The sequence below is a fragment of the Aspergillus brunneoviolaceus genome (assembly GCF_003184695.1).
Source record: "Aspergillus brunneoviolaceus CBS 621.78 unplaced genomic scaffold BO95scaffold_89, whole genome shotgun sequence".
Taxonomy (NCBI): Eukaryota; Fungi; Ascomycota; class Eurotiomycetes; order Eurotiales; family Aspergillaceae; genus Aspergillus; species Aspergillus brunneoviolaceus.
The window spans coordinates 46635-60342 of NW_020290819.1; the positions used below are offsets into that span (position 1 = coordinate 46635).

General features: G+C 50.7%; 6 protein-coding genes across 6 annotated transcripts; 3 read left to right on the forward strand and 3 right to left on the reverse strand.

The window, feature by feature from the left end:
* Positions 1–1037: 1037 nt before the first annotated feature.
* BO95DRAFT_281633 (uncharacterized protein) lies at positions 1038–1894 on the reverse strand. Its single transcript, XM_025581649.1, has one exon. It carries the CDS (start codon positions 1551–1553, stop codon positions 1119–1121), a length of 435 nt encoding a protein of 144 aa, XP_025437385.1. The 5' UTR covers positions 1554–1894; the 3' UTR covers positions 1038–1118.
* Positions 1895–2624: 730 nt separating this feature from the next.
* Positions 2625–3897, reverse strand: BO95DRAFT_281664 (uncharacterized protein). The gene is made up of 3 exons (XM_025581650.1): positions 3435–3897; positions 2857–3382; positions 2625–2832 (listed from the first exon to the last, which is right to left on the reverse strand). The coding sequence occupies exons 1-3, from the start codon at positions 3771–3773 to the stop codon at positions 2822–2824; spliced, it is 876 nt and encodes a 291-aa protein (XP_025437386.1). The 5' UTR covers positions 3774–3897; the 3' UTR covers positions 2625–2821.
* Positions 3898–4021: 124 nt separating this feature from the next.
* On the forward strand, positions 4022–5115 carry BO95DRAFT_374488 (1-(5-phosphoribosyl)-5- ((5-phosphoribosylamino)methylideneamino)imidazole-4-carboxamide isomerase HIS6; the record flags this gene model as incomplete). The annotated part of the gene is made up of 3 exons (XM_025583102.1): positions 4022–4321; positions 4487–4677; positions 4818–5115. 3 exons carry the CDS (start codon positions 4022–4024, stop codon positions 5113–5115), a joined length of 789 nt encoding a protein of 262 aa, XP_025437387.1.
* A 503-nt stretch (positions 5116–5618) lies between these two features.
* BO95DRAFT_281690 (uncharacterized protein) lies at positions 5619–6337 on the forward strand. The gene is made up of 4 exons (XM_025581651.1): positions 5619–5755; positions 5823–5880; positions 5978–6070; positions 6168–6337. The coding sequence occupies exons 1-4, from the start codon at positions 5718–5720 to the stop codon at positions 6243–6245; spliced, it is 267 nt and encodes an 88-aa protein (XP_025437388.1). The 5' UTR covers positions 5619–5717; the 3' UTR covers positions 6246–6337.
* A 561-nt stretch (positions 6338–6898) lies between these two features.
* BO95DRAFT_447443 (Elongator subunit ELP3) lies at positions 6899–9326 on the reverse strand. Its single transcript, XM_025587616.1, has 2 exons — positions 8734–9326; positions 6899–8672 (listed from the first exon to the last, which is right to left on the reverse strand). Exons 1-2 carry the CDS (start codon positions 9035–9037, stop codon positions 7243–7245), a joined length of 1734 nt encoding a protein of 577 aa, XP_025437389.1. The 5' UTR covers positions 9038–9326; the 3' UTR covers positions 6899–7242.
* Positions 9327–9436: 110 nt separating this feature from the next.
* On the forward strand, positions 9437–11353 carry BO95DRAFT_447444 (succinate--CoA ligase (GDP-forming) subunit alpha). Its single transcript, XM_025587617.1, has 7 exons — positions 9437–9789; positions 9866–9894; positions 9996–10122; positions 10180–10242; positions 10297–10322; positions 10394–10476; positions 10544–11353. Exons 1-7 carry the CDS (start codon positions 9620–9622, stop codon positions 11042–11044), a joined length of 999 nt encoding a protein of 332 aa, XP_025437390.1. The 5' UTR covers positions 9437–9619; the 3' UTR covers positions 11045–11353.
* Positions 11354–13708: the final 2355 nt, after the last annotated feature.

The following is a 13708-nucleotide window of genomic DNA, read 5'->3' on the forward strand; positions in this document are numbered from 1 at the left end:
CCCATTACTCATATCTAATAAGTTAACTTAGAGAGTATGGGTCAGCGCTTGGTCCATATTCGGGTAAGTTGCAAGATGCTGTATCTGCCTTCCGTTCTCGATTTAGAGCATCGACTGATCCAAAGATGAGGCTACCTAGTAGTTAGCGAGCAAGGCGCACTGTCAACACATACTCGTATATGACTTGATCTCTTGAGAACGTGGGTGGGGGGGAGGAGGTCGAGGCGCACCTGCCGTTAGACTTGCGAATGTTGCTATGAGCATTTCATCAGGGCAGTATACGGTACGATAACTTCTCGCCAGACTACGTCATGGAAGACCTGTCCCGGAAGCTATTTCGCCACGATAGCATGCAGCAGCACCTTCGTTCTTCCGGAGACCTGTATGGCTTGCTATGCCAAAGTTGGCATTGTTTCGTGGATCAGACGAGCAACGGAAAGCAGGCCGGTCTGTTGCCATCTTGGCCAGGCTAAGTGAGGGCCAAGCAACGCAGTACGGGGGATATCGAATAACCTCACAGGGAGAATCGGATACGTCGGACTGGGGCTGGCTGATCAGCGCCATTGTTCCCCCTTCGTGTAAACCTCGGCGTTGCAATGGACGGACCAGATTCCTTTCAACCACCACGACTGGAGATCCGGCAGGTCAACCCGTGAAACCATCGGATTTCCTCCCGTCTGTCTAGACTAGACCATGAATCAAGCCGGCTCCCTACTAGAACTAGCGATACTCGATACGTCGTTTGTATTGGGTCAAACGAACTTCAAAAACGATGAAGATGGTATAGAATCACCATGTAGCTAATCATTACGCATGCTTTGACATATCGCTGAACGCCGAGGTGCTTTTGGTGTATCGGTTGTGTCTTAGTTGATGGGTGGTATAGGTCAGTCTGGTAGGACCACCGATACTATTTACTCGACTATCCAGAGTCTAAAAAATCTAGAGTGACCCGAGTCCGTTCTCTTTCAATTTTTTTTTCCTTTTTCTTAATCTTTGGTGGATCCCTGTGACGAAAAAGTGCCTGCACTTAGCTACTCAGTAAACAAAATGCAACAATTCCTTTGCTTTCCTGACCCTTTCTGCTAGTCAACCTCCGTGCCATTCGAATTCTATAGTCATCGTAATAGTAGTAGCAGTAAGAAGGCGACACGTTCTTCGAGCTCTGATGGGGTTGGTGCCCTGCTCAGAATTGGGTTACATGCAGAATCTGAAACGACGACGAGCAAGCCCTGGATGGAGTCGTTTTTTCCTTCCTCCCGGCTCTTTTGTTTCCTCTTGTTTCCTGCGGAACTTCGCACATGGCCGGGGCTTCTTTCCAGTTTCAATACTAAGTGACTGACTAATGAGACCGATCCAACAGCCCTCCCCATAGTCGTCCCAAAAGTCGAGCGTTGACTTGAACAAATCACAATCGACTGGTAGACATATTGTGCCTGACTAGTAGTTCCGTCATCCCTGGTTACGGCGTCGGTGGGAAGAAAAATTCCCACTCCCATCATTACCCCTACGATTCCCCAACGCACTAAACCTATTATTGTCAGGTCCTTCATGCAGGTACCCCCCCCCCTCCCTCTCCGGCAGTGGGCACACAGTGGGTGAACACTACTGAAAAGGAACTTGAACTGCTTTGTCTCCGGTGGGGAATCCAGGAACAATTATCCATAAACCAGCTCGTCACCACTAGTCATACCACAGAACCGCAAAAAAAAAAGAAGAAACTCAATCATATCATCGGATGTTCGATTTCTCCTTGGTTCCCCATTCAGCCCTGGTCTGAAGTTTCCACCCCTCCCGAGGAACCAAAAAAAAGAGAAAAAAAAATAGGGGTAAAAATGCCCCAACTAAGCTAGAAGAGAAATAGGCCAAATCGACTAGAGTCAACAAACAAACAGACAAAAGAGAACCCCCAATTCAAGAGGGAGAGAACCTTCATCTCTACATTGTGTTGGCGAGGCTCGTACTATTGCATCACACTGCCAATGCAAGTCTAACCTGGATATTCCTAATTTCCAATTCGTTAGAGCAGCGTTGCTTGAACTACTCCTATACTAAACTGCTAGACCACTGACTACTAACCCGCACTTGTTCTATTTTTACCCTTTTTACCCGTGATAAGAATTTCAGGAAGAAAAGTCAACGCGTGATCATGCTTCATTCAAGTGTTTGTAGATTAGCGCAATGTGACTGACTGGAGTCAACCACTGGGGAGCGGCTTTCGCTTTATCGCCATGCATGTTGAGAATCCCCAAACATGCTAAACGAAGCGATCTGTCTCAGGTCTGGGGGTCCCCCTTCTCAAACATTAGCTCAACTCGGAGAATTCGCCATATCTGGAACACTCCCACGCTAAGGGTACGTGCTTCGCAGCCCCGGTCCAAGGGTGGGCAGAATAAGGTTTGTGCGATCAAGTTAGGAGTTCGATAGTAGACTCAACGTCGCAGACTGAACGTCCGCACCATCCAGGTGCACTCAATACGAGAGGAGTTGCGGTGAGGGTTCTGTCATTCCTCCAACTTGGCGCGAGTCAGGAAAACTGGAAACATCCTATCATGCCGTCAATGGAGGCGTTCGTTCTCGCAAATAGGGGTCAAGGCGAGCTGGTGAAACAGATCCGCAGTTCGAGGCCACTCGCGTGGTCGAAAGCAACTACAGCCCCTCTCTTCGCCGATAATCGATACTGAGGCAAGCATACAGTACGCCCCGAGCCGGAGGCACTATGCACAGCGGTAGCGTGTTTTGAGTGCAAGAGATTCGAAGGGAATTTGGACGCGATGCATGTCATGCGTAGTTGTCAGGTGTCATGGGCCAGAATCGACAACTAGCGACGTCCTCTGCCTCTGCCTCTGCCTCTGCCTCTGCCACCGCCCCTGCCTCTGCCTCTGCTGCTTGACCGGCCTGATGCTTGGATAGCGGCTACGTCATGTTTGCTCAGGTTCAAAGTTCCGCCTGCAAACTTTCCGACGGAGGGCCCTCCAACACCACGTTCTCGCCGTTTGGCGCTGCTGGTGTTCGACTTCGGTGCCGGTTTTTCGAGGATAATTCCGTTTTCTCTGGCTTCCTTCCGACGCTTGTTTTCCTTCATCTCGGCCTTGGCTTTGATGCCTCTCCGGTGAGAAGAGGGCATCATTTGCTTGTACAAGGACTCTTTAGATCCTAGTTCCTGCATCCGCAAGTCAAGAGCCTTGATGCGATTCTTGCCAGTTGGAGCAAGATCGGACGCTGAGTCGAGAAGGTGGGATTCCTTTAGGAGACGTTGCAGTGCGAGATCGTTTTTCAGATGGTCCGCATCAATTTCGGTGTCATCGTTGTCATCCTCGGTATCTTTCTTCGGCGTTTTGGCCGTGGTTCGCTCAGAGATTGAGGATGGCGGTTTGGCGGTCTGTACCAGCGTTAGGATACTCAATTTCAATGGGCCACCAAGTATATCTTACCATGAAGGCCTTGCGAGCTTTCTTGTCCATCAAGTCCTGGGACTTTACGTCCCGATGCTCAATTACTTCAACCTCCTCTGGTTCCTCTTCGTCTCCGCTCATACCATCCCAATCCGACTCAGCATCGGAAGCCTCCAAGTCTTCCTCGTCGCTTTCGTCTTCTGAATCATCACGGCGGGACACCTGACCTCCAGGTACATCCAACGGTTGGAATTGAGCTTCGAAGAATTTGCGGAAAATGTCCTGGGAGGACTCGGTAGTTGTCTGCGGCGTGGCCTCGTCATCTGAAGTTGTAGCTCTCGACACAACGGCCGTGCCCCTCTTCCGTTTCCCAATCATCTTTATCGATCCTTGTATGAGTGTGCGTTGGGAACCCAAAAACTAGAGCATAGAAAAGTCAAGAGAAAAAAAAAGGCCCATGCGATTGAGAAGACTAGCCGCAAAACGTGCTTATGTCAGCCGTTATCGCATGATGTCACGTGCGATAAGATAGGTCCGACCCCTCGTTGGATTTCACCGATTATAATCGAGTTCGTAGCGCGCCGCGACATTTCCAAGAAGGCGTTGAACAAATCCTTGAACTCAAAATGACCAAATTTCGCCCTTGTATCGATCTCCACTCGGGGCAAGTCAAGCAGATTGTGGGCGGAACCCTAAGCAATGTTGCTGCCGATCTGAAGACGAATTATGTCTCCAAGCTCCCCGCCGGTCATTACGCCGAGTTATATCGGAAGCACGATTTGCGCGGCGGGCATGTCGTGATGCTGGGCCCAGGCAACGATGAGGCAGCGCATGAGGCACTTCGAGCCTGGCCTAACGGATTGCAAGTGGCTGGAGGGATCACCGATAAGAACGCTCAGTACTGGATTGACCAGGGTGCCGAGAAGGTAAGCCTTTGTGCCTGCGCTTGCTGTCTCACAGCGTAAATCCAGTCTGCAGCTCAGCTGCAGGTATTTGATTGGATTGATCTTACTCCATTTTTTTGCGTCTGGATCTCACTGTCTCTGGTACCAGCAACGTGCAGCCTTGTCATAACTGACCCGTTCTCGCAGGTGATCATTACATCATTCCTCTTTCCAGAGGGCAAGTTCTCGAAGGAACGGCTTGAATCCGTTCTTTCTACCCTTGGAGGCGATCGATCAAAGCTGGTCTTGGATTTGAGTTGCCGTAGAAAGGACAACACTTGGTTTGTAGCCATGAACCGCTGGCAGACCATTACCGAGATGGAGATCAACCAAGGCAAGTTCCTGCCCATGAATTCCATTAGCTCTCTCGCCCATCCTTGCTCGTGTCTCAAGATGCAGGAGCGGAGAGGCGTGGAATATGCCTGGCGATTGCAGTCCCTGAGCTACCGTTTTGCTTCTGTCTGAGCCAGGCTGTAAGACTAACTGAAGCAGAGTCGATCTCATTGCTGGAACCTTACTGCTCCGAGTTTCTCATCCATGCCGCTGACGTAGAGGGGCTGCAGCAGGGTGTTGATGAAGAGCTCATCGCCAAATTAGCCCAGTGGTGCACAATTCCCGTCACCTATGCCGGTGGCGCTCGCAGTTTGCAGGATTTGGAAATGGTTCATGCCAGCAGTCAGGGGAGAGTTGATTTGACCATTGGAAGTGCTTTGGACATCTTTGGGGGCTCTGGGGTAACGTTCGATGAATGTATAGAATGGAACAAGTCGCATTGAGTGGGCATCCAGGGAAACACCTCCCAGATCAAGGATAATCTATTCTGTCGGAGCACATGTACATATACGCACTTTAGGCGGCTCGGCTGCTTGAAATTATATACTACTAAGCAACATTTCATTTTACCATTAATAGTTACCCCAAGCTGGAATATTCGCAAAGAATATTGTTATCTTCAACGGACCGTGGTAGTTTACCACCAGCAGACATATATACAATACTAGGTATATATATATATACCTTCGTCTACATCCCACTTCCTTGGTGGAATGACGCGGCCATCCGTCGCAGGTCGAGACAGCCGGAAAGACCGTCAGTGCCGAAAGCGGCTTAGCGGTGACCGCACCAGCACCGCACCGGCACCGCCGAGTTCCTAGTCGACATCACAGCTTCTCCAACTGAATCTCAGCCCTGGGACAATTTCAACTCACTCCCTTCATCTGTCTGCGTCTTGCTTGTTTTAAAATTAGCTTCCACACAATACCAGAGTATATCTACCTTCCGCCTATCTTTATACAGCTTGACCGGCCCGCTCCACCCTCCCTTCTGCCTTCCGTATCGTCAGCCTTCGAACGCTATCGCCCCCTCTTCAGCCAACAAGATGAAGCCCGTCGTATCTTTGATGAACGCTTGGTCCTGGTAAATTCAGACCTCTCAAACATCACCTCCAGTGTACCATTCGAGATAATTGACCGAATCTCTCCAGCGTGGTCATATCTCTCTTCGCCATCGTCATTCTCTCAGTCCTCGGATCGCTATTCCAAGTATGGCACCTTTATCACAACTTCCTCCCACGAGACTCCAGCCGCTTCACACCCCCGCTCAAACAAACCGCCATGACTAACCCCCTGACACAAACAGAGAGAACACCACAGCTTCACCGGCGGTGAAGAAGAGCCCGAGAATGGCGCCGCAGTCGCTGCCTCCATCTACACCGCTGTCCTTGTATACGTCGTACGTTCCGTTCCCACCCGCATCCATGATCCCACCCAGGCAACAGAGAATCCGTCATGACAGATGCTAACGTACGGTCCTTTCTCTCTTCCTACAGGCATTCTTCGTATTCTGCGCCTTCCAGGCCTACCTGCACACGAGAAGCCGCAGGGGCGGCGCCATCTCTTTGAGCTAAATCCACTACACCCGGCCGGTGGTTCCGAGGAAAAAAAACCCCCTGCTCTTATGTGTCTTCCACAAACCTTATTCCCGCCCTATACTACCGTGTTTTTGTTTTTATATCCCTATCTCGAAATGAACGTCGTTTACAACTGCGTGTGGGCTTGCTTTGTCGGGTCCGGATCCCCGGGGGGAGGATCATGGTTCTTTCTGATCTAGGCGCTGGCTGCTGCATCGTTCGCCCCCCCTCCACAAAGAAGTTGCGTGGCTGTGTGGCATCTGCCTCTCGCGGGGAGGGGGGTAGAAGATTGAATCACGAGCTGCCTTGCTTTACAGGCACAGTAGGCGATTTGACTTGCTTTGCTTCCGGTCCTCGGCGGCAGGAGAAGGGCACCAGATCCGCCGCTATCTACTTCTTCCTTGAGCGAAGTGCCCGATCCTCTTTTCACTCTATTTTTTGGTGATTTTGTTCGCTTGTTTATTCTTCATAGACCCATGAAGATGGTGTATGGTATGTCTGTATATAGTACGTACGTTTAGTCCTGTGAAAGAGCGCGCGTTGCTGCTTTCGTGTTGGTTACTTACTTCTGCCCCTGCTTATGGATCTCCCCAGCATCCTATCCAACCAGCGATTGGACAAGTCCTTTATAAACCACCGCTTATGCGTTAGTGTTGTAGAAGTATAGATTCCATACCCGCCTCTTTCTTTTCTGATTAGATACAACAACGCATACTTTAGGTCATTGGCACCCCTGTGAACAAGTAGGCCGTTCACGTCGCTCTTAAAACCTAGCCAAAAATATGTAAGGTGTATAAGGGAAGAAAAAACACACAGCCGCCGTAGATCGCTTTTCGTTTCGAACAACACTCCTTGGAACGCCCCGATGCGCGGACCAACCCATGGCCCAGATAAAACAAGCACTTTTGGAGATATAATACAGACCTCGGGAATTCTTTCTGTATAGAGGCATTATGGGATCATGAAAACATCAGCGATATCACCCGTGGAAACATCAGAAGAACTCCTCATCTTCAATGAGGTCCAGCGTCTTGGACATGTACGGGCCATCCAGTGAGTAACCCAGACGAGCGTAATAGCTGCGGACACCGACTCCGGAGATGACACTGATCTTTTGACTGCCATGCTCCTCACGGGCGATCCGCTCAGCCTCCTCCATGAGCAAGGTGCCGAATCCACGGTGCTGGAACTTGCGGGGATCACGGCCGTGGAGGGGGACAGCCGAGCCGTAGACGTGCAGCTCCCGGACAATACTTGTCTGTTGGCCGGTAAATTCGGGGCGGAAGGTGTGCGTGGCGCTGCACTTGCGGAGGCGCAGAAGTCCGATCAGGATGTCTTGCTTGGGGTCCTCGTAGGCCAGGAAGGTCTCCCAGCCCCCATTGGCGTAGTAGTCCCGACGAACCAGCTCCACTTGCGAAGGTCGAATCTTGTTCTTGACCTCATTGATACCCACCTCTCGGGTCCGGACATCGCGACAAGTCGTTCCGAAGTCCTTCATACGGGCCAAGGCGAGCTCACGCAGGTTGCCGTTCTCGACACCGGAAGTGACGAGCGGCATGGGGATGTCGCGCTGGACACGGTAGATACGAGTCCACGGGGGCACCAGAGCAAGAATACGGGCGACGAGGTCGATCAGCGCGTTCGGGGTGTAGTTCTTGTACCGACCAGTTCTCCATAGCTCGTAGAGACCGGTTCCACGAATGACAAGGGTGGGGTAGAGCTTCAGACCGTCGGTCCGGAAAGCTGGGTTTTCAAAGTATTCCTGGAACTGGAAGAGATCGCGCTCCATGCCCACATTGGGCAGATCGGGCATCATATGGCTGACTACCTTGAAGCCAGCATCCTTTGCGAGCTTGAAAGTTTCCGCCACCGCAGCGACAGTATGGCCTCTGTTCGTGTCCCGGGCAACATCCTCGTACAAACTCTGGACTCCAATCTCCAGTCGCGTGCAGCCATAGCGCAACATACTGCTCAGATGGGTGTCGAGACAGTAGTCCGGACGGGTCTCGATGGTGATACCGACGCACTTGATGTTACTCATCTCACCGGCCTGCACCGCTTCGTCGACGTTGTCTGTTTGATAGCCACTCAGAGCATTATGCAGCTGGGCCACAAAAGATTCTCTGTAGTCTTCCGGAAGAGACATGAACGTTCCACCCATGATGATATATTCCACCTTATCAACGCTGTGGCCGAGGGACTTGATCTGGTCAACACGCCCTCGAGCCTGTTCGAAAGGATCATAGCGGGCACGGATAGCGCGCATCGAGGTGGGCTCGTAGCCAGTGTAGGACTGTGTGGAATACTCGAAATCGGAGTCGGGGCCACCGGGGCAATAGACACAAATGTTTCCCGTGTATGCGATATGGGGACAGCGGTGGGGTTTGCTCATGACGGCGACGACGGCAATACCGGAGGAGGTTCCTAGCGGCAACTGTTTAGTATATGCGGACGGCATGCCTCATAAAGGCACGAAACAACATACTGATTGGTTTGGCAATCAATTTGGGAAGGATATATTTCTTGTAATGCTCGGGAACTGCCGCGATGATGGCTGTCAGAGGGGGTTGAGTGGACAAGGCATGCTTTTTGGCGATTTGACCCCGCAGCTTGTTGAGGTTGATATCTTTGCGGGGCTTCGTGGGATCCCTCTGCGATTCATGGTCCTGAATTAGAGCATTCGCAATATCAGAACAAGCTCGCATGAACCGTTCATTCTCCGAGGGAAGTTTGGCATTTTTCTTGGGCTTCGAGGATGGTGGCGGCATAGTCATAGTGACGGTCGCCATCGTGGGTTAGAGATGCGGGCGACGGTCGACGGTCGACGGTCGCCAAATGAGGTTGCGGAAGTTATTTTCGAATTAGAAGCGACCAGAGAGGCAGATGCGCGGTAACACTTGCGCCCGTGATGGCCGTTCGCTCGGGTTCAATCAAAAGTACAATTTAAGGAGTGAGCGATAATTATAATGGTTGGATGGGAATAACAACTGGAAAAGAGGTGAGTGGTGACTTGTGACCCGGGTATGGCACGCGGCAAGCGTGGAAGGGAAAGGGAAAAAAAAGCGGGAGGACCGAGGGTGCCACAGGTTGGTTGGTTGAGTCTCCGTAGTAAGTAATGAATGTAAAGTGAGTGAGGGAGAAAACCGACCGACCGCCCGTGACAATTCGGATCCGCTTAAAGCTTTGTCCCGAAAGTTCCCAAATCGCGTTTCTGAACCGGCCTCTTCCCTCTGCTCCTGTATACCCTCCTAATTCAAACTCTCCCTCCCCCTCTCCTAAAACCACTCATACCTTTTCGAGTGCGTCTTTATCTCCGTCCCCTCTCCTCTCTTTTCTCCTTCCCCGGTTCCTTTTTCTTTCTCCCAGCCAAAATGCAGGCCTTCCGCCGTAACACCGCTTCTGCTCTTCGCAATGCTGCTGCCACGCAGCGCCGGGGATACGCAGCTTCAGCTAGCCCCATCTACTCTGAGACCGTTAACAACCTTCGCATCAACTCGGAGACGAAGGTGATCTTCCAAGGTTTCACTGGAAAGCAGGGAACGTACGTATTTTGTTCCATTTTGGAAAGGTTGTCAAGGATATATCGCTGACGTTGCTTTTTTCCCGTCCGGGTGCAGTTTCCATGCCGAGCAAGCCATCGCCTACGGTATTAATCTTTCCAATCCCTCCCTTTACCCCCATCTGCGCAGGCGCCAAGCGGAAAAGAAGCCTCTAAATGGTCACGTATGCGAAACTCACAACTGCCAGGCACCAAGGTCGTTGGTGGAACCAACCCTAAGAAGGCCGGATCCCTGCACCTCGACAGACCCGTTTTCGCCAACGTGAGCGAGGCTGTGAAGGAGACTGGCGCCACTGCTACTGCGCTTTTCGTTCCGTAAGGACCCGGTGTTGGTGGATTGAACATGCACATGCGAGGTGCTAATGATTGCAGTCCCCCATTGGCTGCCAAGGGTATCGAGGAGGCCATCGAGGCCGAAATTCCTCTGGCTGTCTGGTACGTACCTTGTTGAACTTTCGGAAAGTGGGTTGGCCGCTGATCTTGATATAGTATCACCGAGGGTATCCCTCAGCACGGTATGTTCTCTTAGATAAGCGAGCGCTTTAGATGCCTGTTCGGGTCGGAAGACTGATAAACGAGTGCTCAGACATGGTCCGTATCACGGACATCCTGAAGACGCAGAACAAGACCCGTCTTGTGGGTCCTAACTGCCCTGGTATCATTGCTCCCGTAAGTACCCAAGCCAAAGCCACTAGTGATCCCTGGCAATAACATCTGGTGTTATTTGATGCGCTAGGGTCAATGCAAGATCGGTATCATGCCCGGATTCATCCACAAGCGTGGCCGTGTCGGTATCGTCTCTCGTTCCGGTACCCTGACCTACGAGGCCGTCAACCAGACCACCCAGGCCGGTCTGGGTCAGTCTCTGGTTGTCGGTATCGGTGGTGACCCCTTCTCCGGAACCAACTTCATCGACTGCTTGAAGATCTTCCTCGAGGACCCCGAGACTGATGGTATCATCATGATCGGTGAGATCGGTGGTAGCGCTGAGGAGGACGCCGCCGAGTTCCTCAAGGCCAACAACAAGTACAACAAGCCTGCTGTTGGTTTCATTGCTGGTATCAGTGCTCCCCCGGGCCGCCGTATGGGTCACGCCGGTGCCATCGTCAGCGGCGGCAAGGGTGGTGCCGACTCGAAGATCTCTGCTCTGGAGAAGGCTGGTGTCATCGTCGAGAGAAGTCCCGCTGCTCTTGGCAAGGCCCTGTTGGCCGAATTCGTCAAGAGGGACCTGGTCTAGATTAAGTGATCATCAATCACTTTTGCACCCGGCGGAGATATGACATAATCCTGCAGCGTTTGTTTTTGGTTGGTATGAGCGATTTTTCTTCTTTATCAATCAGGCAGACATGTGAAGGATGTCGTACTTCTGCTCATCCTTTCCATTTATCATTTAGACGACCTTTTCTCCTTATTTGCCCGAGCCATGGTGGCCGTCCTGTATTTTCTATCTGATCTCTTATCCCCCTCGTCGATATATTTCCTTTGTTTAGAAGATGCAAGGCAGTAATTAGGTCTGGTATGTAAATTTGATTTATTATTCACGGGCCCACGTGCGGGAGAATTCTTGTAGGCACCACCATTAAATGAGCATCGATGACCCGAGTCTCTGCCGCGGTACGGAGTACAGATCCTCCAGTGTCCACAGACCCTCGTCTCTCTGGTGTAGATTAGCCTGGCCACACGCAAGATGACTAACCTCTTTGACTTTTCCTAGACAAGAGGAATGTCACTTTCCATCTCCATTACTAGGACTACAACAGCAGCGATCTTCACAAGGACCCGAAAGCCGTTTGGTCACGGTCGATGCTCGGAAGCTCGCTTCTCGGCTTCCCGAGCATGACGTCCGATGTCCAAACAACTCCGAGTAGATCCACCAAATCAAGTACTAATGCAGGAGCCATTCTCGTGGCTTAAAAAAATTGTCTGCTTAGGTAAAAAAAAAAGAAAAGAGAAGAGAAGAAAGTGCTGACACGCAGCGGACGGGTTGATGTAATGGGGTGTGGAAGAAAAAGGGTCTCTACCAAACAGAAACACTTCCTGTACTGACTTCTTGCGACGGTGTCGATCGTGACTAGGGCATTACTTGCTCTCTCATCACCTGTGCACGTGAAAAGGCTAGAACCATCAATTAGTTCCAGTTTCTGAGCACATAGGTAGAGTATGGACACTGTCTAACAGGGTCCTTATGATGATATTGTTCAAAACAAGAGCACAGTCTGAACTTGGCAGCGGAGCCTTAGATCCCGATCAGACCCTGTAGTGCTATAGATCAATAACCAATGACTACTCCGTATACGGCTTTTTTTTTCCCACTTGCACTGTAGGTAACGGCAGACAGACAAGGAACGGAATGAGGGAGGGGTAGGGAGGCTTAGACTAGATTGATTGATTGAATTGCATTTGCCCCTCTCTTCAACCGAATTCCCTGCAGCTGCAGCCAAGACCTGGCGTGGTAGGCGAGTTGGAGATAATGCACTGGCTTGGTACGGAGTAAGTACTCCGTCCCATCAATCAATTCCCGAGCCAGCAGGGATGTGACAGGGGCTCATGGGATGCAAAATGCACACACTATATCAATTTGGTTTATTGGTAGCTGTAGCCGCCGATAACGACGTATACCTCCAACGATGTCAATTAAGATGTCGGGTTTAACTTGAAGGGGATAAGAACGAGTGATGACTTTTTCACATAGTGACAAATAGTGACCAGGGTCCTTTGAGAAAGCACCAGTGCCATGTGGGATCAATCTTATAATAAAACATAATGAAAGTAAACTATGCTGTGGTGTTGACAAACAGGCCGACTAGGTTAGTTAAATGGGGCAGGATAGTAAGCTCAGTGGCTGGGAGCCATTCACAGTAGGTTAACTAGCGGCACACCCCTTGAGTGTATGAGAGTTACTGTACGGCCTAACCCATGCAACATCTCTTTTCCAGCTTGATTGGGTTGCAATTGTTTTGATGAAGTGGGCCACAGTTCCAAGTCACTACCAATCCATGTGGCTTGCAGGTCTCAGGCTTGGGACTGAGACACTATTGTCTTGTCATAGCTGTAGAGATAGAGGTCGTTTGTTGCCAAGGATGATTGTGATGTGGTTTGCGATAAGACCCTATCGCTGATTGCCATGCGATGTGGCCGTGTCAGTGAGTAGCGTGACGGTGAGCAAGTGCTGCAGGTCCCCAATGTATGTGGTGTGCACTGTCATGAGTATTTATATCTACCTACCCTCTGTAGATAAATGCTATAACAAAGGTGAAATCGAGTCTTCTGCTAGTCCATTCAAGAATATACATATCTGTTGGGTACTGTGTGATTCTTTATGATATGCCGAGTGCAATATGTACTGTGCAATATGTACTGCATATAGTTAGTAGTGGACCGACTCGAAAAGTCAGGCTCAATCGCGGCAAGCCAACCGGGGCTTGGCGCGGGCGGTGTCGATCTGCGCCACTGCGCCCATTGATCCATCCCTCCTAAGCTCCACTTCTCAAAGTTAACCTCGTTAACCTCTTGAACTAGTCATCTCAGAACCCAATTAGTCCCGAGGATCACACCGTCTATCAATCCTCCCTTCCCTCCGTTTATCCCTGATTTCTTCTTTGTTTCTTCTCCTTCTTTTTCTCTTCTCCTCGCCCCCTTAGGCCCCCTTGTTCTGGCCCCCGAGTCTTGTTCGCCAAGATTGACATGGCGGAATCCGTGATAGGACTTCAAGTACTCCGTACAGTAGTTCGATTCTCCGACTTTCTACCGTCACTACAATCACATCCATCCATCGACTCTTATCGCTTGGCCTTCTTGATTCTCTCCAGAAACTTAACTGATCTTTGACACATAGGCCACAGCTATCTTACTATATTTAGCCCAGGTCGTTTTACATTCCCCAATTTCTGAGCAATGTGAT

Coding starts and splice junctions, on each gene's coding strand:
- BO95DRAFT_281633 (XM_025581649.1), bottom strand. CDS start 1,553: ATGAAGGACCTGACAATAATAGGTTTAGTGCGTTGGGGAATCGTAGGG.
- BO95DRAFT_281664 (XM_025581650.1), bottom strand. CDS start 3,773: ATGATTGGGAAACGGAAGAGGGGCACGGCCGTTGTGTCGAGAGCTACA. Junction 3,383..3,434: donor AAGCTCGCAAGGCCTTCATG/GTAAGATATACT, acceptor ACGCTGGTACAG/ACCGCCAAACCGCCATCCTC.
- BO95DRAFT_281690 (XM_025581651.1), top strand. CDS start 5,718: ATGAAGCCCGTCGTATCTTTGATGAACGCTTGGTCCTG. Junction 5,756..5,822: donor TTGATGAACGCTTGGTCCTG/GTAAATTCAGAC, acceptor GAATCTCTCCAG/CGTGGTCATATCTCTCTTCG. Junction 6,071..6,167: donor CCGCTGTCCTTGTATACGTC/GTACGTTCCGTT, acceptor CTCTTCCTACAG/GCATTCTTCGTATTCTGCGC.
- BO95DRAFT_447443 (XM_025587616.1), bottom strand. CDS start 9,037: ATGGCGACCGTCACTATGACTATGCCGCCACCATCCTCGAAGCCCAAG. Junction 8,673..8,733: donor ATTGATTGCCAAACCAATCA/GTATGTTGTTTC, acceptor AGTTGCCGCTAG/GAACCTCCTCCGGTATTGCC.
- BO95DRAFT_447444 (XM_025587617.1), top strand. CDS start 9,620: ATGCAGGCCTTCCGCCGTAACACCGCTTCTGCTCTTCGCAATGCTGCT. Junction 9,895..9,995: donor CGAGCAAGCCATCGCCTACG/GTATTAATCTTT, acceptor CACAACTGCCAG/GCACCAAGGTCGTTGGTGGA. Junction 10,123..10,179: donor GCTACTGCGCTTTTCGTTCC/GTAAGGACCCGG, acceptor TAATGATTGCAG/TCCCCCATTGGCTGCCAAGG.